The sequence below is a fragment of the Eumetopias jubatus genome, unplaced genomic scaffold, assembly GCF_037043125.1.
Source record: "Eumetopias jubatus isolate StellerSeaLion01/CBP00866 unplaced genomic scaffold, mEumJub1_p1.0 scaffold_6, whole genome shotgun sequence".
Taxonomy (NCBI): domain Eukaryota; kingdom Metazoa; phylum Chordata; class Mammalia; order Carnivora; family Otariidae; genus Eumetopias; species Eumetopias jubatus.
The window spans coordinates 28,866,140-28,891,572 of NW_028274812.1; the positions used below are offsets into that span (position 1 = coordinate 28,866,140).

Consider the following 25,433-nt stretch of genomic DNA (forward strand, 5'->3'; position numbering starts at 1 on the left):
CTCTGTGGGGTCTCAGTTTTCTCATCTAAAAAATGCAGTGGTTTAACTAGATGATCTTACAGGCACTTTCATTATAAAATTTAAAGACTTCTCCATTCTTCCACTTAAAAATTTTCAATGGTTCTACAAAAGTTAAGAGTTCTTGTCCATATACAACCAGTCCCATTACTTCTCTGTTTCCCATTATTTTTTACTCCAAACATCCAAGCTAACTTGACTAATCTCCATTTCTCAATAATTTCTTTTGCTTTTCTGCCTTTGTACCTACATTCATGTTAATTCCTTCACCAGGAAGGTCACTTTGTCATATCCCGTTGAGATCTTAATGATCTTATAGACATAGTTGTCATGACCAGTCACACTAAGCCTTCCTGGGTTCCCCTAGAGAAGGATGAGTTAACAATGAGTCCTCATGGGATATCTACCACACTTGGTTTTGTTTGTTTGTTTGTTTGTTTGTTTTGAGAGAGAGAGAGAGGGCATTGGGGGGGTGGTGGTTGGGGGAAGAGGCAGAGGGAAAGGGTGGGAGAGAGAGAATCTTAAGCAGGCTCCATGCCCAGCACAGAGCCCAATGTGGGCTGTATCTCACGACCTTGAGATCATGACCTGAGCTGAAACCAAAGGTCAGACACTTAACGGATTGAGCCACCCAGGCACCCCACACACTTGGTTTGTATTTGAGTATGTAGTTTTATCTAACTCACTACATTATAAACTATAAACTCACTATTACAAAAACTGTGTTTTTCTTAGGCATTTTCTCTTCCATCCTGTGGCACCTAAACTTGAAATAATTGCTTAAAAAACATGGCAACCTGAAGACAGGAAAAAATATGACTTGGCAAAGTAGGAGGGATAGACTGTTTTGAAACTGTGAGGATAAGTTGTGTCAGGTCTGAGTCTGGGGAAATGATGAACATGGATCGAATGAGAGGTCTGGATGGAAGAACATGAGGAATATAAATCCTTCAGGACAGGTTGGTATCAAGTGTTAAAGGACTTTGACTTGGTGATTTATATATCATTTCTTGTGGTTCTGTATAAAATACTACAGCACTTGGGAAAGTTGTTTTGTAAGTTAAAGGGAAAGTATTCATCATTTCAAAATTCTTGATATTTACTAAATATGGTCAATGAACACCAAATTGATGGTTAGAAATTCATTAGTATCCTTACTCCACCTTTAGGGCAATCCTTCTAAAATGTAAAATTTATCATGTCACTTCCCACTAAAATTATTTGAAGCCTTCTCATTACCTGGAGGAAATACTCCTTAGAAAGGCAGATGAGGCTCTGCGTGATCTGACCCCCAGACTACCTCTCTAGTCTCATCTCTAGCCCTCCTCCTGATATACTTCCTATCTTAGGACTTGGCATTCCCAGAATTTCTTGCATTTGGTCCCACTGTTTCTTTTTCGTGCAATGTCTTCTAACCCTTCTTCATTTAGAGAAATGTAACTTACTTTGAATGGTACCTCAAAAATCACCTCCTCTCTGAAAACTCTTTAACACCCATCATACACACAGAATTAATCACTCTCTTTGGTGTTGGCATAAACTTTATGTGTTTGCCTTTAGTGCAGCATATGTCATTTGCCTAGCTCACTCACTTACTCGCTCATTTGTTCTATCATCTGTCTATCTATCTATGTATCTTTCTTTATTTATTTCTATCATCTATCTATCCATCAATCCATCCATCTATCCATCTACCTCAACTTTCCTGTTTCTTATTTTCTAAGGAATCAAGACAGTATCTGGCCCATGATAATCAATAAACAAAGTTGGTTAAATAAGCAGTCTTTGTCTTTTCTCAATGTTCTGACAGAGTATTAGTTCTCCTGTATCTTGAGACATATGCCTTCTGCCTTGATATCAGTGAGTTGTTTATATGTCTGTCTCTTCTAACAGGTCATAACCTCTATTCCTTCTGCTTTCCTCCCAGGCACATAGCACAATGCTATGCACTGAGTAGACACTCAAAACATAATTCTTCAATTGAATTGCTTTGCAAGAAAAACCTAGAAATTTGAATTATTTCCCTTTCTGAATATCTTGAATAAATAACCAGTAAATGTAGGCCTCAGTTTCTTCTATTTCTAAGTTGGGAATAAGTTCTTTTTCAATCGATACTTATTGTGTAGTAGAAGATGCTAAATATTTGTATGTAACATTAAAACATTTTCCATTCTCTGACCTCCTAGAGTGTTTCTGATTATTTTTGGAAGGTTGAGACATTCAAAAAATTTTTTCAAGACAAAAACTTTTTAGTTCAATTTTGTCTATTCACGTTCTACAATGTATTTATCACCAAATCAAACAATATGACATTTAGGACTAAAGAGGGTAGAAATTGCTTTGGAGTTTTTGAAATCTGGAGAATTCATAATTCTTGATTTTATATATCAATTTAATCGACAAGGAGCTATTTTCTTCTGTTTTATTGTAGAATTAGGGATTGAGCCAAGAAAAGCACTATGTAACTCAACTAATATTCAAAGGAGAAAATGAGGGGAAAAAGATAGATGTACCTAATCCTCGAATGAGTTAGAGAGAGAAGGACAGGGAGGGAGGCAGCAGTTTCTTCACATCAGCTACCATAGAAGATGTAATAATGATTCCTGTTACAATGCTAGGAGAAACCAGTGCTCCCTGTTACAGTGCTGGCAGCCTTACTGTTCATCACTCTCACTTCTCCTGGCATCTCCCACCCCTTTTTCTAGGAGACAGTGTGCACAGAAAGGAGAATCACCTTCAGAAATTTCCAATGAGCAATTTCAAGCAATGAGAATGCATCAGACTTGACCAGAGTACAATGCATGTATGCTTATGATGACAATTCCAATATGTAATAGATATAAAATCTCAGCTTTTGATGTGGAAACCAACCAGCAAGGTGTGTACACATCATGTTCCATGCATTACAGTCATTCAGTTGAACTTTTCAGTGTCAAAGTCCTGAGATGGTATGTGTATACTTTAGCAGAAAGAGAGGTAATAGGGGAGAATAATTGGGTTCAGCACATGCATAGGAATGTAACTAAAATAAATAATATTGAGCCATGCAATACTCAAGTACAGGGCCCAGGACAGTAGCTCAATCAGTGTGTAATGGAGATAATATTTTTTGAAGAGGGTGCAGATAGTCATCATTTGACCTTCAGAGTGAGAGGGTTTTTATTCATTTGCTTTACTTTGTTGTTGTTGTTGTTGTTTTGGTTTGTTTGTTGAGTTTTGTGTGTGAGTTTCAGCAGAACAATACACTTGGAAACTGGTCTTTGTGGAAAGATAAAGGGACTCTCTACATTCTTTCATTAGATCCCATTAACATTGAGAGTTAGGCCGGCAGGTATGATTTCTTGTCCCTTCCACATTGAAACTTTCTCCTGGGAAGGAGAATATGACACAAGGTAAGGCCATCTACACCTGACACCCTGGATAATTGTAAGGAAGAGAGTCAAAGGCAGAACCCAGTGGCCAGAGGAACTTGCCTTGGCTCCCCCATCTCAGGCTGGCATTTTGCACATTTGTGTGCAGTAGGCGCATTCAGGTAGGTGTGTGGGAACCCAAGGCACATGTTCACCCAGAACCACCTTGGAGAGGAGCAAGTGGAGGGGGGTAGTATTTATCCAAAAGAAGTAATTTAATCTGGAAAAGATTGACCTCCGCCATGATAATTAGCAAGTATAAATTTTCTTATCCCATTAGGGTGGGCTAAAGAGGAAGTTTGGTTAGCTGGAGAGGAGAAACAGGCTATATTTTATTGCACATTTGAGTGTAGCCATTTGAGATCTCTGTTACAATTGTTTTCAATAGTGACTGTTTCCTCTTCATTTTTATATGTGTTTTTGATTACACTTCTTATACTTGAATGTAGTTTCTTTGTAGTGACCTCACCTCACTTCCTTCCCCTTGGTATTCCACAGTTGGCTCCTTATTTGTCCCTTTCTCTTCTCTTTCTAAATCATTTTCTTCAGCAAAATCTATCAACTTTTTTCAGTGAATTTTTGTCACAGATCCTCTAAACAAATATGCCTTTCAGTTTTCAGAAGTTCTCATCAAGGCTGTAGAGATTTGTGTGAGATATTTGGGTGCCATCCAAAAAGAGATGCAGAAGGAAGCAAGAAAAGAATCTTGTGCTTCGGCTTTAATTCTAGAAGTAAGGAACATCTGAGGATGCAATGGGAAAAGTTCGAATTATTGCATTATACATGTCTTAATATCATTGGTTATTTAATTTTCCTTTTTAGTACCTTGACTAAAGATTTACATTTATTTCATTACATTTATTACATTTATCATTATATTCCTTACATTTATTTATATTTATCTCTCACCTTGATTTTATTTTACAATTTTCTGGCTTTCTACCTTTCGATTTCTACTACCAAGTACATACAACTGCTTCTTAATCTCTCTTGAAATTTGTCCTTTTCTCTCTAGGGATTTTATTTTTCTGCAGTAAGCCTGGCCCTTTGGACTCATTTTAAGTACATACACGCTAAATCTTGTTTTGTCTTTGTCAACTATGCCTTCCTTGCATACAAGGCCAACTTTTAAGTTTTATCTTGTTACGAATGATAAGGACCATAACCTACAGGCTCTTCTTTAGTACTCCCTTAGTATGAGAGTTGAGAAAGTAACACAATGCTCAGAACAGGGGCTTGGTTTATAATATGCCACATACCATTCATGTGGATTTTGTAGGTGAGAAGAAGTACGCTGAATGAAGGATCTCTAATAATGTTATAGTTTGAGGAAATTTAAGACAAGTGTAAAGATACAAAGTTCTCTTCTTGGGTCGTCTCTTAGTATTTTAGACATTGAAGTCAATTCTGAAGAGAAATTTATGGAAAGGCAGAGAGAGATAAATAGAAAAAGAAAGACTGTCTACACTGTGTACAGATCTAGGCTAGGGCATTGTATTAAACCACAAGTACTTTGAGCTTTGCTCTTTTTGTTATGGTGATATGTACTTACTATGTACCCTGAAGTGTACTGATAATTAGAGGGTGAGAAAAATCAGATAGTAGAAAAGAGCACACACTTCTTTATGTTGCTTCTGTGAGTTGAAAAAATAACTTGGAGCTTTTGGTCTTTTTACAATAAAGCTTCTAATGTTTTTCTTTTAGAAATTAGATGCAAAAGTCAATGTTTTGCTGTCCAGTTAACCAGGCTTGTTTAAAAAACAAAAAAGAAAAAAGAAACTGTTTCCAGGCAAAGAGCAGAGGATGTGGGAATAACATCCTCCATTCAGCTCCATCCCCTCTAAAGCTCATTTGTAGGACCGGGTAAACACACACCTTCCGTATTCTATTTTTGAAATTACGTTGAGGAATATACAGACTGTTATCTGCAAAAAAAAAAAAAGCAACCTTTGAAACTTTAATTGATATAAAATGTTCCAAAATGGATGAACAGAGTAGTTATTTTATTTTATTTTTATTTTAAGATTTTTTATTTTTTATTTATTTGAGAGAGAGAGAATGAGAGATAGAGAGCATGAAAGGGAAGAGGGTCAGAGGGAGAAGCAGACTCCCTGCTGAGCAGGGAGCCTGATGTGGGACTCGATCCCGGGACTCCAGGATCATGACCTGAGCCAAAGGCAGTCGCTTAACCAACTGAGCCACCCAGGCGCCTGAACAGAGTAATTATTTTAAAAGTATATAAAAGCATTCATAATTTATATGCATTTGCTCTAAAATTTTATAATTATCAGTACATTTCAACTTCTCTGTATGAAGAGAGAACTGTCTCATATTAGTTTTGCACATACTTTATACCTTTTTAATAGTTCTGAAATTTACTCTTGTGTATTCTTTTCTTTTACTTCAAAAGCTATAATGATTAATCCTGATCCTCTACTAGAATATAAATTTAAAAATGGTTCCATTAAGAGGAATAAATAAAATTCCTCTTTCTTGAGTAATCTGTGCCTAGAAAAAAATGTTCATTCATGCATTTAATGGCAAATTGTAAGCTATTTTATTCTTTCTGATAATTTCTCCTTTGTCACTTATCAAACTGTATTGAGTGGCTGACGTGTGAAAGATGCTAGGAAGAACACAAAGAAAATAGAATGTTCTCTAGGCTCTCAAAAAACTGAAAATCCAGGAGGGAAAGAAGAACATGTACATTAATTATAACAAAGTGATTTACTTATAAAATAAATACAGAGAAAGTTCTGTGAGACTTCAGAAGAGAAAGACAAATCATCCTCAGTAACCTCAGGAAGGCTTTGTGCAGGGAGTGGCATATGAGTGGCGTCTTAAGGAATGGTAAAATTTGAGAACATGTAGGGAAGTCATTCGAGGCATTGGGAACAATGAACAGAAAGCAAGGGTGTAGCTGTGGGATGCTTGTCCTGTCTGGGTCGAATGTAAGTGCTTATGCGGCAACAATGACAAATAAGAAGGGAAAAAGTGAGCTGATTCCAGCGTGTGGAGAGCTTTGAATGCAGGATAAAAGAATTTGGATTTTCTCTGCAGACAATGGGGAATCACTGAAGGAGTCTGAAGAAGGGCAAGACATATTCTGATCTTCCTTTTGATGTTATTGATCTAAATCACAGAGTGGAAAGATGAGGGGTAAAGAGAGTACTGAAGTTGGAAGCTATTGCGAGATGATAGACAAAACACGGTTTGGCCAAAGGCCATGGAGCTGAAGGGAAAGCAGGTGATGAGTTTGAGGTACTTATTGAGGAAATAGCAACAGTACCAATAGTTATATAACAGTCAACATTTACTGAGAATGTAGTAGGGCTTAGGCTCTTTTCTAGGCACTTTTTTGGGGGGTGTTATCTCATTTAATCCTCACCTTTTGTGAAGGTGCTATTGTCATTCTCTTTTTATAGAAGAGGAAACGGAATACAGAGAGGTGAAATCATTTGCCCAGGTTCACACAGTTCAGTAACAGAGAGGTAGGACTTAAGAATGTGAAAATCTCAGCACTGCAACAACGCTCTGGTACTCTTAATCTATACTATGGACTTAGAACCAATTGGAACTGGACAGTTAGAGAGAACACTTTTGAACCTGGGTTTCTGCAAGGGTCAGATCATTTATGAAAACAAGAAAGTCAGGGGAAGGACTAGATTTAGTGAAGGTTTCAGTTTTCACTCAATTTTACGTTCACATTTAAAAACAGATTAAATTGTCAATGATTATTATCCAGTATAGCTACAGATCGAGTGCAGGCTAATGTCTACAAAAAGTAGTTTTAGAAGAATGTTATGAATTAATGTCAAATTATCTAATGTTAAGACTCACCGAGATTCTTTGATCAAAGCAATTTGTCCTGCTTTGAATGAATCATTAATATTGATGAGTGCTTGAAACTGTGTTTGAATTTTTACGAATGTTTCTGAATTTTGCCAGTTTTATAGCCAATACTTTGCGTTGACAGAAAGGTTTAAACTAATGAAGGCTTGCTTTCACACTGAAGTTGGAGATAGAATTCCCATTCGCTAATTTGTAATTGGTCTTCTCTTGGTAAGCATTTGATTCCTCCCAGAGTCCCTGGTGCCTAGCACATTCTCTAGTATACACTAAGCATCCAATAATAAATGTTTCTTGAATTAAAATACTAGGAATATTCAATCTTCAATATATTTAATTTATATTATGCTTGATACTTGAGATATTTTAAAATAGCACTTTGAATGTCAGTTTGAATTGTAGAGTTCTGGAATCAGAGAATCCTTTTGGAGACTTTTCTCCTCTGAAGTGGTTTGATTTTTAGAGCTAAGTATAAAGCAAATTTCTGATATTTTATTCTCCTGGAAAGGCTGGACAAGTTATAATAGCTATGGGGAAAATGAAATTTTTTTTCAGGGAGTTATGTGTTTTTATATTTTCCTGAAGCCAAAGGCTATTGAAATGGGAAGAAGTTTAATAAATAAGTAGAATATAATGTAAAATTTAGACCAGAGACACCAAAAGAAAAGTTTCATGGCTACAGAGTTCGTAGTTATTTGGTTGAATTCCAAAATAAAATTATTTATTCAACTACAAATGAGTTCTGTTAGGGGATGTGTAGCCTTAGGTTGCTGCCTAGAATCACAATTAGACTAATATTTGCACTCATGGCATTTGAGAAACTGCCTATTTATTTTCTGTCCTCCTTCCCCCTCCCCAACCAGCCCCCACTCCCGGTCATGCTCTCAGCACCATGCTTTAAAGCTTACTTTCTTTTGATAATAGATGGGGGATCTTCCCCTGGGTCTTTCTAGCACTTGAAGCATGTGTCTAAAACTAAAGCCCACAAAATAAGTAGAAAAAAGTAAAGGCACAATCGCCTGATTTATTTTGCATGTAATATAATTTTTCTGGTTTGACCAAGGTTTATACTATATCATGAGTTCCTTTGTTTGTCCCTCTACATATAATCAATAAAGTGATTTCTTGGTTTAAATTTAAATTACCCAGCAAGTGGTCTATGTCAGTTTTGTGGACTACAGTTGGGTGATAGAGATCCTGATCTGGTTCTAACACAGTATCAGTGTGTGACCCTGGACAAATTGTGTAGTCTCTAGTCCACTATTTGCCTCTTTGGATTAACTAGATAATTAGGCCACCCTTTGTTTCATAAAGGGAAAATTATGTGAGTATTAAGAAAATTAAATAATTGGGTACAATCCAATGAACCAAGTTGATGCTCCAACTTTGGGCATGCTGATAACTTCCAGAGCTCTCTCCAGGGCGAACAGTGCCTTCACCAATGCCCAGAGGCACACATCCCGACATGTGCAGATGATGAGCCCTACTTCCTCCTATCATCCCCCATTCCCTCCTCCAGCCTATTGCCACGATAGCCGCTGTTAGTTGCCAGCCAGTGCCCATTTGAAGATGACAGGAAGATGTTCACACATGTGACCTCTTCCCTAGTATGTCCTTGATCCTTTTAGGGGACCCTGTTCCCCTCTGTCTTCCATTATTCACAATTCAGTGAATCGCATCTTAAAACCTCTCATGAATACATGTTTTTGCATTTATTGTTCCATAAATTCTTTTGCTCTCTCCCTTTATTACCTAAGCAAAATCTCAGAACACTTTTCCATTTCACCAGTGAGAAACAAAGTTCCAATCTTATCTAAGAAGTAGGAGTGAAAATCATCATGCCCCTCACTAAGGAAATTTAAGGTTACATTCAGCTCATTAAGAAACAGTGACACCCATCTCTAAAGTCCTCAAGACTGTTGGTTCTATCTAGAATTTCTTCAGTTTCATGGTTTTAAAAAAGGTAAACCTATTTATCTGTTATCACAAGCAGTCAAGATATACATAGAATGCTATAATTTTTAGTTTTCCTGTGTGTAGTTATAGCATGGCAAATATATTGTGTACTATAAATGTAACATCTATACGGGTCAAGGTAGCAGAGAGGAAGAAATAAATGACTTTGGGGGATGATTCGGGGATGTGGGGGTGGAGATCAGGAAAGTCATTACGAAGAAAGGGATGCTTGAGCTGGACTTCTAGTTTGAGTAGGCTAAGTCAAAGAAAGACATTCCAAGCATCAGGCAAGGCTCAGAGACAGGGCACCACTTGATGCATTTTGAGGAACAGGAAGTTGTTTAGCATTGTCAAAGTATGAATTGTTTGAGGGTTCTGAGGCAAGGGTCAGATTTAAGAGAGAGGGAGAGTGGGAGAGAGAGAGAGGGAAAGAGAGAGAGAGAGAGAGAGATTACCATGTGTCTTGGTGTTTTTTTTGACAAGCTCTCTACCATAAAACCCTGTACATTAACCGAACACAGCTTAAACCATCGCTTTCTAAAAATGAAAGCATACCAGATTCTTGGAACAATTCTCTAAGTGTCCCCGAGGCCCTCACCATCGTGCTGTTCTGGGTAGAATGGCACAGACCACCTGACGCGAAGAGGAGCTGCAGCATCAGGGACAAGATGAGAGGAAGTAAGAGACAATTTGGGAAGTGAAGCAACTTGTCTTTGGGGCTGCATCATGTGGCCCGTGCTGCCGCACATGTGGACGATAGGGTCTCATGCCCATGCCAGAAAGGGTGAGCCCCTCATCTCCTTGAGAATGCGAAGGCAGGGCAGGAAGAAGAGGAGGTAGACCACCTTGGAGGGGGTGTTGCAGGAGAGCCTGCCTTCCTGCAGGCACAACGGAGGGGACAGCAGACCAGGGAGCAGCCTGTCTGGGCACCAAAGTGACTGCTGAGAGATTCCACAGACAGTGAGGCAGTGGTCTGGATCGATGAAGACGCCGCTAGTCAAACTTTGTAACGTTCCGAAAAACGTCCCTTTTAAGTGATAAAAAGTTACAGGAGTTCTATTTTCTGTCTGTGGTATTGCTTTTTCGAGAATTAGACCCCCACCGACATATAATATAAATAATAACATAAACCTATTCCCAACACATGCTAACATCTGTTAGATTAGGCAGTTTTTTCAAAGGCATAATTTGAGATATGCATTTTAATCATTTACTTTACTGAAACAAACCAAGAGTGGTGACAGTTGAAGTGTCATAGTTAAGTTTTCTGTCCAGGTAGGTTTTTCCACTTTTCTAGCACTACTCACATGAAATACAGGATGGCTTTGGCATTACCTCATCTCTTCTGACCAAGATCCATTTCCCTGGGCATCCATCTCCCACATAAACCTCGGTCTCATTGGTTTTCTTCTCGTTCCTGAGTACTCATTGTTTACTAGACACCAGCAGTATTTTCTCCCTTCCTTTCAAATCTTTTTTGTTGTTGTTCAGAACATTATTTTGTAATGATATTCTTTTTTAGATTATTAGACAACTTTAAAAAGTTTCTGCATAAATTATTAAAAATAAAATGAGTCGTGTTTTGATTTCCTCGTCCCTTCCCATGAGGAAGAGAGAGGTAATTTTTGGTCGGTCTTTCCCATCTAGGCTCCCACCTCTCACCATCAATGGTATGTCAGGATTCCACTGCATAGGGCTAGCCAAGACTTCAAATGCATAAACACGCGCTTACATTTGTTCTTCTAAAGTGAACCACCACTTTCCGAAATATCTACCAACACATTCCCTAAAGGAAGAGAGCACCCTGTAGCCAGGTACACTTTCTTAGTTTCGGGTTTTATCAGAGCCTCTTGGGATCCTTCACAGGACCCTAGGTGTCTCTGTGGTCACGGTCCCGGCTGTCAGAGACACAGCCAGGTTCTCCACAACTGTCCTAAACACAGTACATTCTTAGAACATGACCAAGTCCCTATGAGTCATCATTTCCACATTAGTGAGGGAGCTGATTTTTCCTGCTATCACTGGGGGGATCCGTATTATTGACCGTCATGTCCAAAAGGGAAACCGAGGCAAGGAAGTTGGCCAACTCTCCCAGGATATATAAAGCTTCCAGGCCATCTCAGTCCTGGGAACATTACGCACACTGTAGCTCCATAGTTAAAAATTGGAAAATGTGTTTTACTTTATAAAAGGCATGACAAAGAGCAGCCCAGGAGAATATTGTCTTGCAGAGAACTCTGACTCAATAAGGAATTGCAGAGACAGGATGGCCAGTAAAGAGAATCCAATTCCACCCCCACCTTCTTTTTTTGGGGACTGAAGTTCAGGAAATTTCACTTGTTTAAGCCGCAGGGCAATCAAGTGTGAGCGGAGCCCAGAGCCCAGGTTACTTGATTCCCGGTCTACTAATGCTCCTCCTACCGCATCCTTCTTAATTTTAAGATGCATTTCTACAATAAAGCAAACATTCCTTAATCACAGCCCTCGAACCCCGCGCTGCAGTCTGTCGTCCTTCCTTCTCCCGGCTTTCTGGCTTGGGTTCTGCAAGGAAGGGACCGACAGGCATCATCAGCCTTGGCCCCCTCGGTACCTTTCTCGCACCTCACTGTCAGTTTACCTGCAAAGCTGTGGAGAGCATCTTCGTTCTCCAGAATGCCTCTCTGTTTGGTCGCCTGCAGCTCACTTTTGGATTTCCACACCAGCTTTACCATCCTGATCATCTCGGGCAAGTCCCAGGGCAGCGGCCCCTGCTGGCACGCCGGCCGGCCGCCCGCGGAGGAGGGCAGCACACCTTCTGGGGCCGTCCACCTCCTGCCCAGCTCTGCCGAGTGGAAGTAGCGCTCTAGGACGGGCATTCTGCCCCGGGCCCCCGCCGAGGAGCTGGCGAGGCTGCTGCCGGGGCCGCCGCGGCCGCCGCTGTTACCGGAGGGGACAGTCTTCCCAGGCAGGGGAAGGCGAAGCCCCGGGAAATCTCCTCCGGCTCCGGAAAGGCAAGCCTCCTCCAGCCTGGCACAGCCTCCCTGTCGCTCGGTCCCTCGCAAACGCGGCCGGCGCGGCGACTCGCTGGGCCAGGCTTCTCGCCGGTGAGAAGTGCTCCCGGGCGCCTGCCTTGGAGATGGAGCGCTCTCTCCCCTTGCTCTCTCGGGCACCGGCTGCGCGGCGCTTAATTAATCCCAGGCTGCAGCTGGGACGGCGGCAGGGGGGACTGCCATCGAGGCGTTAGAGTTTGCCTCTCCTCCTCGCATGCCTGTGTCCGCAATTCTCCTTCGGTGCTCGTCAAAGTTTGTCAAGTGGCTTGTTCAGCCGCTAAGGCCTCCAGGCAAAGAAGCGGGGCTCCCCTTTGCCAGCCTCTCACGGGGGTCCCCCAGGGGCCGCTTATCTGAAGGTGTCAGGTGAGGAGTCACTCCTGTGGTGCACCAAGCCTAGAAGCTTTCCCCCCACCGGCTCCGGGCGGCGCGAGTCCCAAGGAGCTCTCGGAAAACGCGAAGCTGAGCGCCGGCAGAACTAATCTGCAGGGGCTGCTCTGGAAGGTCTGGCCAGGGGCCACCTTGCCTGTCCACTAGGTCTGCCCTGGGTTGGTGTTGTGCCGAAGGCTCCGGGTTGGAGCCTCAGCACCACGGTTCACACACTCCCCTCCTCCACACCCCTCCCCTTCTGTCATTTGGTTCTCAGCAAACCTAACTGGGTTTTGGCCTATTAGTCAAATCCCTTTGTAACCTCAGCTGCCCTTCAGCTGGAAGGGAAATAACATCGAAATCACATTCCAAAGCTAACTCCGAAGAAGTGAATTAGGGAAGCACCAAGATCCTCCTGCGAACTTGCAGTGGGGTCGTAAAGTCCGGACGGGTAATTTGGGATTGTTAGAAACCCATTTCAAAGGAAAACAATGACAATTTTAAAGGCTATTCATGGGGGGGGGGGGCGCATACAAGGCACTGAAAATAAAGGAGAGAGTGTTGCCGATCCACTTTCCGGACCCGGAGCGCTCTGGACTTCATATCTGGGCCACTAACTGCTGTGTGTAGTTCAGTTGAGGACAATCATGCGCCACGCTGTTCGGTCCCACGGCTCCGAGGTGGAGACACCAACCCTGGAAGTCAGAACCCATTCAACAAAAGGGGGTGCCCCCTGTAGCTTGTGTGAAAAGCCCCAGACATAAATGAAAGTGGGGTGGTATTGTGTTTGGCACTTTTGTCAGCAAATTGAGTTTGTAGGAACAATTTGAACTCGAACATTCATGTGGATAGCTCCTGTTTTCTTGGAGGCCATTGCAACAAGCCCAACTTTTTCTCCTCTTCACATCTCTGCATTGCAAAGTGCTTTATTTTGCTTGGCATTTTGTTTTGCTGAGGTACAATCTGTTGTTCCTGCTCTACATTCCTTGCAGGGCAGGTTTATCACACAATCATTTGATGTTTCTTTAGGGGAGAGGAGACTTTGGGAAAAGGAAAAAGACCATTGTAGGGTGTGTTTTATTTTCATCGCCCTCACCTGGTTTTTTTGTTTTTTTTTTTTACAAGTTGAAACCAGTGAAGGCTACTGTTATTTTGTTGGTTATCATTATTCCTCTAAGCCTATGGTTAATAAGTTTAGTTTTCCACCCTGAGCTAAATGGTTTTTCTCTTTTTCTGGATGGAAAAATACACTGGTAAGCCTACTCTCTTTCCTAATAGGTGAAGAAGCGTCAGCATCCGTTGAGGGTATAAAACCACAATAAAAGACATTGAAGACACAACTGTTTGTGAATTTCATTATTGAAATATTGATCAGACAGCTCTTCTTGTAACTACCAGATATTCACTCAATCCAGTTAAGGAATATTCAGTGATCCACTTATGAGAAAGATGTGCCTTTTTTTTTTTTTTTAACTTCCCTCGTTGTTAAGGGATGAAGGGATTTAAGCATCCATGTGACACTTCCGCCACTTCTGACAGCCCTTCTTATCTGACACTTCTATCAGACTGGGGCATTAAGGCTCTCTAGATTTGAAATGATTTTATTTAATAAGCACAGGTAGGCTGTCTCACACTATTAGCATATTTCCTGAATAATGTCTTAAACTCACTCCTCAGTCACAAACTTCCTTGACATAACAACTAAAAGAGTTTCCTAAGTGTTCAACTATTTTTATTTTTGTTCAGTTATTTTGCAATAGTACTTAGCATCAGGATATCCTGACCCTTGGAACAAAGGGGTTAAGAACAAAGAAAACAAATATATGATATAATATGTCACACACACTAATGTATTAAGAATACAACTCTACATGGAACATTTCTTTAAGAATGACATTTTAAAAAATCCAAGCATATAAATTTCCACTGTATTCTCTGTATTGTTTTGCATATTTCCTTGTAAAAATATCTTAGAGAAGTTACAAAATGTTGGATCATTGAACATGAATGCTTCCTGGTAGAGATGAGTTAGGGCCAAGCAAACACCATCTCAAATTTTCATTCCCAAGAAGGAATCTAGTTTGTTTGAACGTTTAAAAATTGAAAAGGTTGCAGAATTCTTAAAAAACTTCTCCCCTATATGGGATTATCTTCATCCCAGGGTAAAAGTGCAAAAATACCACAAGAAAGGTCATTCTCATGGTATTTCTGTCTCACATAGAAACAGGAAGTACAGGAAATCTTGCGGGAAAGCTTGGCTCAGGAGATTTTTGGCTCAACTGCAGGCTCAAGAGATCGGGATAAACTGACAAGATGCTAGCACTCGGACTAAAATTATTATGCCACACACATTCTCTAACAGGTGGTTTTGTTACACTTCATAGCTAGTATAGTCTGTGTTCTTTTTTGTCCTTCAGATAGTTACTTTGGAAGAGCATGCCTATAAACCTATGATTTTAACCTTCCTCAGTGAGTATCATTCACCTTGAGATAGTACCTATTGCCAGAAGTTTGGATCACTGGGGGAAAATGGACTGGTGAGAAGGTTCTGTACCCAGCGGAGCCATGGAGCAAAGAGATCTCATCTACGTGACTTGCGAGGAGTCTTATAAATCTTAATATCTGTAATTAATGTGCTATAGATAGTACATTTTAAACTTTCAAAATAACCTCATTTTTAATTTCAGGCATGGTGAGCCAACCTAACTTTCCATTAAAAGGAAAATAAGGTAGTTCTTTTCTTGTGTAAAAGAAATGTAATGAGAAGTAACCAAGTCAAAGACAGCTTGTTCCAATGGATACCGAATTCTACCAAAAATACTTTGCTATGTGTTTGCAGCTATAAAGGAAAGAATTTGCAACCACAATACTAAAATTTATGGCCAAGTACAAAGATTCAAAGACATAATGATTTAGAACCTGGATTATTTTGAAGAATTTCTAGTGTTCTGGGGGCTATGTAAAAATCTGACAGACTTGTGGGTGTTCTAGTCATTAAGCAGATAAGTCTTTATTATACGTGATTTTAAAAAGAAATATTAACAATATCAAATATTTCTAAGCATTTTAAGAAATACATTTTTAAAGATTTATTTAGTTGAGAGAGAGAGAGAGAGATCATGTGCATGCAGGTCAGGGGAGGGGCAGAGGAAGAGACCATGACCTGAGCAGAAACCAAGAGCCAGACGCTTAACCAAGTGAGCCATCCAGGTGCCCCAAGAAATGTATTTTTTAATGGAAACTTGGATATGTATACTTATTTTGATTTTTTAAAATTTTGAATTTATTAACAGATTCTCACAAGACTTCATTTTAATGGAAATCTTCCCACTTAGATATTTTGGCAATACTTTATACACTTATCAAACCCTAGTCTGCCTCTATCTTTAGAGAAAAATTTCAAACTATTGAAGGAGTTTGTTAGTTTTGTCCTTGCCTTTCCTCTCCATCAGTTCTAATACAGATGTGTAAACACTCACACACACACACACACACACACACACACACACACACACACACACATGACCACCCTGGTTTCACAAATGCAATTCAAATGAAATTCAAAATGAGCAAGGAAGGAAAAACAGGACTTTCAACTTTGTTTTAGTCTAAATAGAAGAAGCTCAAACAATTTACAGTGTCCTTCAAAAGAAATAGAAATGTAATAACTTCGGCCTTAACTAATCTCCAGGAATGATGCCAGCAAATAGGGAAAGAGACGGTCTGCAGACCGACCACATAAGGCTGCACACATCTCCACTGTCACGTGGAAAGGGAAGAGAGTCGATGGGGCAAGATGAGGAAAGATGAGGTTCACAGTATGATTTCACAATAGGTGTTTAAACTACAACCAGGTCTTACTCACTTTGCGGATATGTATTAATCATGAGAGCAAGAGCAGAAGGGAGAACCTTTTGTGTAACCCTTTTCAAACACCAGGGACCTGCCTGGCCTCCCCAACCTAGGTTCTGGTTTTCACTGTGAGTTACCCCTTCTTTTATTCCTTTGCTTTACACATTTAAAGAGAGACACCAGGGTTTTAGCTGGCATGAGATCTCTATCTTGGCTCTCAGACATCTTAATTAATGCTAAGTTTACTGCCTCTGACAGTTAACCCATAACAAACGAGTCCGATAACACAGGGATTGAGAACGAAATGGCAGAAAGACTTGATTCTCTCCACTTTGCTCTCCTCCCTGCTGTCGAAAACCCATAAAAAAGACATCGTTTTTTTGTGGTAAGACAACAACAACAACAACAAAAACCCCTCAAAACAAACAAAAACTCCCCTACCCCCTGCTGTTCTCTCCATTACTGAACACCTGATGCTTTGCTGTGTGACAATGACATCCTCTGGCTGAAACCTTTCCAGGATTTAGAACTTATTTCCAATTGGGGAAGATTGTAAGTGGAGTACACTTTTCATAATGCCATACTGTGGTGTGTCAACTTCTGAATAAATAGCTACAGCAATGAAATCTCCAAAGCAGCCCTCTAAGACTTAGGGTTACAAAAAGTATGTTTCCATCTCAACTCACCCCAGAGCTTTGCCTCAAACTTAGTGACTTCTCCATAAATGGGTATGATGTCAATAACCATCTTACCCATCACACTGGGATCTTGTAAAAATAAAATAAGATTAACCTGTGAGTTAATTTAAAACCATAAGGCACTATAAATTTTTTAAATGATTATTTTTGAGCTATAAGAAATTATAATTGACAATTTACCTAAACTCAAATTTTGTATATGTTTTCCTGGGATCTATTAGAAAGCTGAAAAGTCAACCACCCAACCCTTGAAGTAGGTCTTACTTTGGCAATTTGTATTCCCCAAGAAGATGTAGGAGCAGAGGAAATCAAAGGCAGGGGTCTTGGAGTACTGGACAGTGGCCCAATGGGAGAGGCAGTGAGGGATTTAATGTACAAAGATGGGGTAAAGCAGGCTTATAAAATGATTGAAGTGTGGCTGAGAACAGATAGACAAAGGACGAAATATGTGCTAAAAAAGGGTCTCAATAGAATAAATATTCATTGTAACTGTTTTTTGGAGGTGGGAAAACAGCCCATGAATCATATGTAGGGTCTCAGCCTGCATGATCTGCACCGTCATTATTATTCACTGCTCTAGTTAATACTGTATAGGTTCCCTTGCTTGGGAATTTCAATTTTAGCCCACAGTGACTGATGGTATATTTGATATTCACGAGCTGTACAGCTTTGTGTCATATGCTGTGGTTGTGAACATGTGTGTTCAGGCCTTCCACTGGCCTCATTTCCCTAGACTAACTTATGTGGGCCTCAAATTTTTTGCTTGGGGGTCTGTATGCCTCAAGCATTTTTATAATTTTTTTAAAAGATTTTGCTTATTTATTTGAGAGAAAGAGACACCATGAGTGCGGGGGTGGGGGGATCTGAGGGAGGGGGAGAAGCAGAATCCCTCCGGCAGCAGGGATCCCAAAGAGGAACTCGATCCCAGGACCCCAAGATCATGACCTGAGCTGCAAGCAGATGCTTAACTAACTCAGCCACCCAGGCACCCCTATAATTTTTTTAAAAGATTTTATATGTTTATTTGAGAGAGAGAGAGAAAGATGGAGAGTAAGCAGGGGGTAGGGAAAGAGAAACTCAAGCAGACTCTGTGCTGAGCGTGGAGCCTGATGCTGGACTCGATCCCACGACCCTGAGATCATGACCTAGGCTGAAACCAAGAGTGGGATGTTCAACCAACTGTGCCACCTAAGTGCCCCACATTTTTATAATTTTGATTGCGCCTTGCTGATCTCTGTTTAATTGATGTGTTTTTAAAGGAAGTGGAGTGTGTTAGACCAAATATAATGCTTAAAAAGTAGCCTAAGCAAAGTCTGAAATACATTTCTATCTTTTTTTTTTTTGCTGGTGGGAATATGAATTTTGGAAGCTTTTAGAACTCAAGGAGGCTGAAGGGCAGATGATCTAGACATTCCTCAAAGAAATGCTGAGGAATGACTGAGTGAGGTTTTCCCCCTCTTGATATAATAATAATAATAATAATAATAATAATAATAATAATAATAAAAACTCGACCACTAATAAGATAGAGAGATTATCAATAACATAACATAAAAGGAAAGTGAGAGGATGATAAACAAAATCTTCTAACAGGACCTCTTTGTTCCCTTGGCATTCATTTATTCTTATGTTTATGGAGTTCAAAGTCAATTTGGAAGAAGGAAATTTGAAATTCCAACTGCTACATGTGTAGGGAGTATAATTTTAGTGCCTCTTCAAAGTATTCTTTATTTTTTTCTCTATCACTCACTACCTTCTGGTGATTATGAATTAATCTATGAAAGTATATATGCCTGAAGGTATCTCTCAGGTGCTACTCCAGAGCAGTGTTTCTTAAATGCTAGCATGCATACAAATCACCTGGAGATCCTATTAAGTGCAGAGTCTGATTGGGCAGGTCTGGGTGGGGACCTAAGACTCTGCATTTCTTTTTTTTTTTAAAGATTTTATTTATTTATTTATTTGAAAGAGCAAGAATGAGAGAGAGAGAGAGAGCACATGAGAGGGGGGAGGGTCAGAGGGAGAAACAGACTCCCCGCTGAGCAGCAGGGAGCCCCAATGCGGGACTCGATCCTGGGACTCCAGGATCATGACCTGAGCCGAAGGCAGTCGCTTAACCAACTGAGCCACCCAGGCGCCCAGACTCTGCATTTCTATAAAACTCCCTGGATTTGCAAGGCTGCTGGTGGTGGGCCACACTCTCAGTCCCAAGGCTAGAGGGCTACCATGTAGCAGATACTTTCTGCCTCTGCCATATTAGTTGTTTATGAAAGATAATGCAGCTAGAGTCCTAATCTTTACAGATACACATATTGGGACTCTGGAAACAATCAGTACTGGCTCTGGTCAAACACTCTGAATTGGAAATAAACAACCAGAACCACAGTGTAAGAGCAGGACTATGTCTGGCGACATTCATGACATTGAACAGCTACTTGGCTTTTAAATTTTGTTTCATTCATTTATTCATTTCTTTTCCCCTATGAATTAACTGTAAAAATACAGTTGAAGGTCCAATATAAGCCACTGTGATGAATAATATATATGGAGTCTTAACTTTAAACCAAATGTCTATTTTTGAAAATCTTTTCTCACCAAATGTGAAACAAAATCTGCTTAGGCCAATTTTGCCATTCCTCCTTCTTGCCAGTATTTTCTTGTGCTCCTATTGCTGTGTTCAGACCAATCAGAACACAGGCAAGCCTCGGAGTCTTTGATCTCCATCATCAGGGATACTCTCACCAAGACCTGCTCCTTCATTTGATTTGTTAGAGGTCTATGTAAAGTGGTCTTTGGATGAAGCCTGGCAATCTTTCCCACTGTGATATTCCAGGCACGAGTGAATGGTGGCCAGATGATTCCACTAAGCAAAGATGGAAAAGAAGAAAGTAGGCATTCATGGCCTCTTACAGCTAGCAGCCAACGGTGCTGCTGACTCAGGGAAACAGACCGCAATGTCACAGCCACAGAGAAACACAAAACACAAGAGATAAATAAGATAAACTCTGCAACAGGCTGCACTCTTTATCAGGGATCGCTCAGAATCTATGCAGCTCCAGGCATAGTATTGGTGGAAAAGTGATGCCAGAAGCAAGAGGCAAGCGAAATCAACCAGAAGACAAGGGTAATCAAGGGCATGAGGTTAGAACACCACCACATTTACGTAATTAAAAATTTGTACAGTTAAAAAAATTTGTACAGTTAACTAAGATCACTTAGAATAAATGAAAGCATCTGCTGGTAATTGGAAACACAGTTTGGTGTATTTTTTTCCCACTGTCTTTCCTGGTTCTTTCTAAGGCTAAGTGCTTTGCTATGATTACGAACACCTATATTTCTTGTTGTTCCCCGGGGGGTAACTGAAAAACAGGGAAGAGAAAGCTGGAAGATTTTAGATTAAAACTAATATATATCATGGTTATTGTTTTAGATAATTTTGGACCCCCTTTCCTCTGTGATGGAAAGAGAATCAAGGTAAAATGAGGCCACTTAACAGGTTGCATATAAACACTCTAGAACACATTCTCTGTATAGGACAGTACAGGTATTCTCACCAGCCCCCTCCCCTTTTGTTATGTAGTGTTGCTGGAAGAATAACAGTAATACCATTATCAAGGAAAGAAAGTCTAGCACACTAGAATATTTGAAACATTGATATATGTATAAGGTCTTCATCATGAAAAAATTCTTCAAGAGTTTCCTTTTGGGAACTTTCTTTTCCAGCCTGCGTTCAAATGCTAACTAGATTTTGCTTCTTCTGTTCCATAAGTTATCTAAAATGATTGCATATCCTTCTGCCTATATCATGTGGTTCCTGACTGGGACCCACCCTATTTTCTTATCTGAACCCCTGACTCCTCTTACTCTCCTTTCTCCACGACCACCTTCCTGAATCCATTTTGCAGCCTGATAATGAGACTCCTTGCGTTCTTTGTTCTTGGAGCCATCTTTGCGTTCGATGTTAATGTTTTGTTGCCTACTTAAATAGTGTAAGGGAAAGTACACCTACCTACCTTTGACTTGCCTATGTTCACATACTTTGCTACTCCTACATCTGTGTATCTTGATTAGAGCATTAGGGGTCAACTCCAGAATCACCTTTTAATAAATGCCTTTTTAATAATGCTGTTATTACTTTCTTTTCTGCTTTCAAACTTTGAGGAATCAATTGATTTGAGCTATTAAAATGTATTTTTCAAATCTCCCATTAAACATTAAAAAAAACTTCAGTAAAGTTTTATTTATCTTGAATGGTTCTGGCATTGTGAATTGGACATACTTTATGACCATGTCATTTTCGAATATGTAACAAATGAAAAGTGATGAAAATATTATTAATCTGATACAAAGAGAATTATTACTTATAAATATAGTCCAAATCCCTCTGTTGGGCATTTAATGCTTTCAAAAATAGGTTCCCACTCACCTAGTTCTCTAAACTCACTGAGCTTACATTTGACACCCAAAATTTCTATGAAAATGATATTGTTGTCCAGACATGACAGATGTGCTGTCATATTTTGTATGGTAGGCAGAATATTGGCCTCCCAAAGATGTCTACATCCTAATCCCTAGAACCTGTGGATATGTTAGGTTACACGGCAAAAAGGAATGAAGGTAGCTAATGCAATTAGCTACATTAAAATAGGGAAATACTCCTGGATTATCACACAGGTCCAGTGAAATCACAAGGGTCCTTAAATGTGGAAGAGGGAAGCGGAAGGGTCAGTGTCAGAGTGGTGAGATGTGAGAGTGGACTCACTGGCCATTGATGGCTTTGGAAAGGAGCCCTCCAGCCAAGTAATGAGCACAGCTTCTAAAAAATAAGAAAGGCAAAAACCAGATTCCCTCTTAAAGCCTCCAGAAAGGAATGAAGACCCGTGGACATCTTAATTTTGGCCCAGGGAGACCCATTTCAAACTTCACATCTCCAAAACTATAAGATAATAAACGTGTTGTTTTAAGCTACTAAATGTGTGATAATTTGTGACAGGAGCCTTAGGAAACGAACATATTGTTGCTCACTTTGTTAGGAAAGATTTTCCCATTCATCAGATTCAGAAAAAGTCCCATTTTCTTTATGAAATCTTTGTGCTCCACTTCAAATTGCCTCTTCTGTTTAAACAAAGCACCTCTTTGTCCTCTTATCCATTTTATTGATCTGTAAGATAACCTCATTTGTATTACTATTTGCCTCTGATGCTCTGTCTTGTCTTCCAATTTAGACAGAAGGGACCATAATTTCATACTTTGCAACATAAAGTCCTCGTGATATACCCTTTGTTTATCCATCAATTCATTCAACCTGCATTTACTGAGTGGTTCTCAATTTATTGAGTGCTCCATAGCTAAGTGATTGATATATACAAACTTGGACCCTATGCTTAAAATTAATTACAAATTTAATGGAGAAACAGACACACAATATAACTATAAAGCACAGTGAATTGTAGTGCTACAATATAAATGTGGACACAACAGGTGTCAATTTGTGTTTGTTATTAATAATGATGACAAGCAACTATTTTCAGTAGATTTTTTCCATATCTTGATAATGAAGGCAAGGTTGAGAAATCTCTTTAAAACTTAAAACAATTGTGAACTATATTATATAGAGTTTGTATCTAGCCAGGAAAACATGGGTGGTTAGTTATATTTTTGCTGATTATTTTTTATTTGCTGATAGAATTTTCAAAAGTTTAACTGTAATGATTTTAAAATTTCAAGAATATTCTCGCTAGTTTCCTCAGGTGAGCTGATACCACGTTCCTAGCAAATTGGTAGCTTAGAAAGATTTCTTATTCTAAGAGAGCAAAGAAAGACAAATCATGAAGTGTTAGGGTTTTAAGGAACTTGAGAAACAAATTAACCATTTCAATTAGATCATGCATGTTTTAGTCAGCTTCAGCTGCTATAGTAAAATACCACAGACTGGGTGGCTTAAACGACATAAATTTATTTCTCACAGCTCTGGAGTCTAGAAATCTGAAATCATAGTCAAGTTCTGGTGAGGCTGCTCATCCTGGGGCTGCTGTGTACTGTACCCTCATGTAGTAGAGAGAGATGTCACCTTTCTTGAATCTTTTCTTATAAGGACACTAATCCTATTCATGAGGGTTCTACTCTCATGATGTATTTACCTCCCACAGGCCCCATCTCCTAATACCATCATGCTGGAATTAGGGTTTTAACATATGAATTTTGGCAGACCACAAACATTCAATCCATAGCAGATCATTTTCTAATTTTGCCAATAATGAAGCATTATCCAGACACCTTAAGCCCTGGATTCCCGCAGACCTGAGCACAAGCATTTTCTTTGAGTGCTTATGTACCTGGTCACAGTACTAAGCATTTATTTATTTATTTGTTTGCTTGTTTGCCAGAGAGAGAGGGAGAGCAAGAGAGAGCACAAGCAGGGTGGGTGGCAGGCAGAGGGAGAAGCAGACTCCCTGTTGAGCAGGGAACCCAATGTGTGACTTGATCTCAGGACTCTGGGATCATGACCTGAGCTGAAGGCAGACGCTTAACCAACTGAGCCACCCAGGCATCCCAGTACTGAGCATTTAAATGAAATGCCTTATTTTATCCTTATGAGAACCCAGACGAGATAGGTACTACCCCCCATGAATGTGATTTGCTCAAGATTCATCTGCTATCAAGCTTTAGAAGGGTGATTTGAACCACCGCAGCCTGATTCTAGAGCACTCCCTCTTAACACTGCGCTATAATATCTGTGTGGTTAAGGTATTGGAGAAAATAGTAGGAGCTCTGCTTGATTCATAGATTGTAACTATATCTGTCTCTATCATCATGAACACTTAAGTGAGGAAAGTCAGAAGGAAAGAAAGAATATTTATGACACCCCAGCATGTATTTCTATGCCTGTTCTTCATGCCAGGATTACATCTTGTGTTCCTCAAGCCAGATTCACTGCCATGTGGTCATGACGGTCAATATCAGGTTGGGCTTTAGATCTTTGCCACACCTGTGCCCAGGACATGCTGAAGAAAGTCCTGCCTTCTCAGTATGGCCGGAGAGAAAGAACATGGTGCGCATGGACATTTTTAAAAATTTAGATGAATGTCCCTCCAATAATGGGGTGGTTTCTTCAAATCAGACCCTACACTCCTAAAATAACTCTATTCCTTCTGAAGAGTGACTTGATTTACCCACACCAGCACTTGTGATTGCCATTGCCATGCACGGGAACCATCTGGGAGTAGTGATGAAAGAGCATCAGAATAGTTTCTATGTTGCTTAAACATAACTGCAGCAGCAATTCTGTCCCAGACCTAAATTCTTGGGTCTGCAGAACCAGAGAATGTTGATGGGGAATTGGTGAATGGAGTCCACTAGGTTTACCCAAGACATTGGAGAGATATTTCCCTTTGGGAGCTATTTAGCAAGGCTGCTTACAGTTTGTGCCTGTTGCATCTGTGTTTGCTAGATAGCTTGGCCAGGAAAGGGGGGTGGGGAAGGGAGCCTTAAGTGTTCCCGAGTGTTGAGGAAATAACTTGGGTCACTTTTTGCACGGACGACAGTACATGTGGGAAATTCAAATCTGGCCCAGCTGATTTCTGTCCTGGAGTACTAGATCAGGAATGAAGCTGAGGACAGCCATGTTTCCAGGGAACCAGGGATCTTCTGTTTTCTGCTTTAGTTCCTTTCTTTGGCTTTACTTCCACATGGTAAATGTGGTCATTTAGTCTTTATATTCACAGTCCTTCTACTAGGGAGATGTTAACCTATACATTTCACGTCATCTTTACATAGCACCTTCTTTTATAAAGGCATTGAAAAGGACAGAAGGGCTGACTCTTCAGAAATATTCTTAAGGAAAGGAAAGTACAAACCCTGGGCAAATCATTCTGACCTTCAGGATGTTCAACTACTTTCAGTATTCCCCTTTTCTTGTACCCAGTAATAATTAACAAATTCATTCACTTATTTAAAAAAAAAACAGCAAATACTCCAAATCTTTGCCTGACTAAATCCAATTGAATCTAATTATTCCACATCTCACTACCCATATTAGGCACATTATAACTGATGCCTTGTTTTATTTAGCATTTGCCTCTATGTCCATTTTGCATGTAAATTTTGCATTTTATGCTTTCTTATAGTAGATCATAGGAATACAGGTATTTATTTCTTTGATAGCTTCCTTAAACACCTCCCAAAGTGGTCTCAATTACAATGAATGCTGAAATAGCACTATTGTTTCTGTGGCAAAAACGTGGAGAGAGTTCTGT

The 25,433-nt window shown here is 39.9% G+C and overlaps 1 protein-coding gene across 4 annotated transcripts in view; it reads right to left on the reverse strand.

Annotated features, from left to right (window-relative positions):
* The window catches only part of PDE7B (phosphodiesterase 7B), a 312,256-nt gene that overhangs the window by 129,289 nt on the left and 157,534 nt on the right, over positions 1 to 25,433 (reverse strand). The window contains exon 1 of one of the 4 annotated variants that reach the window (XM_028121410.2): positions 11,851 to 12,103. The exons of the other annotated variants lie outside the window; for them this stretch is intronic. Coding sequence (XP_027977211.1) covers positions 11,851 to 12,088 — 238 coding nt within the window. The 5' untranslated portion in view covers positions 12,089 to 12,103. Of the gene's footprint in view, positions 1 to 11,850; positions 12,104 to 25,433 lie in introns of those variants that run through there. 4 annotated transcript variants of the gene reach the window in all.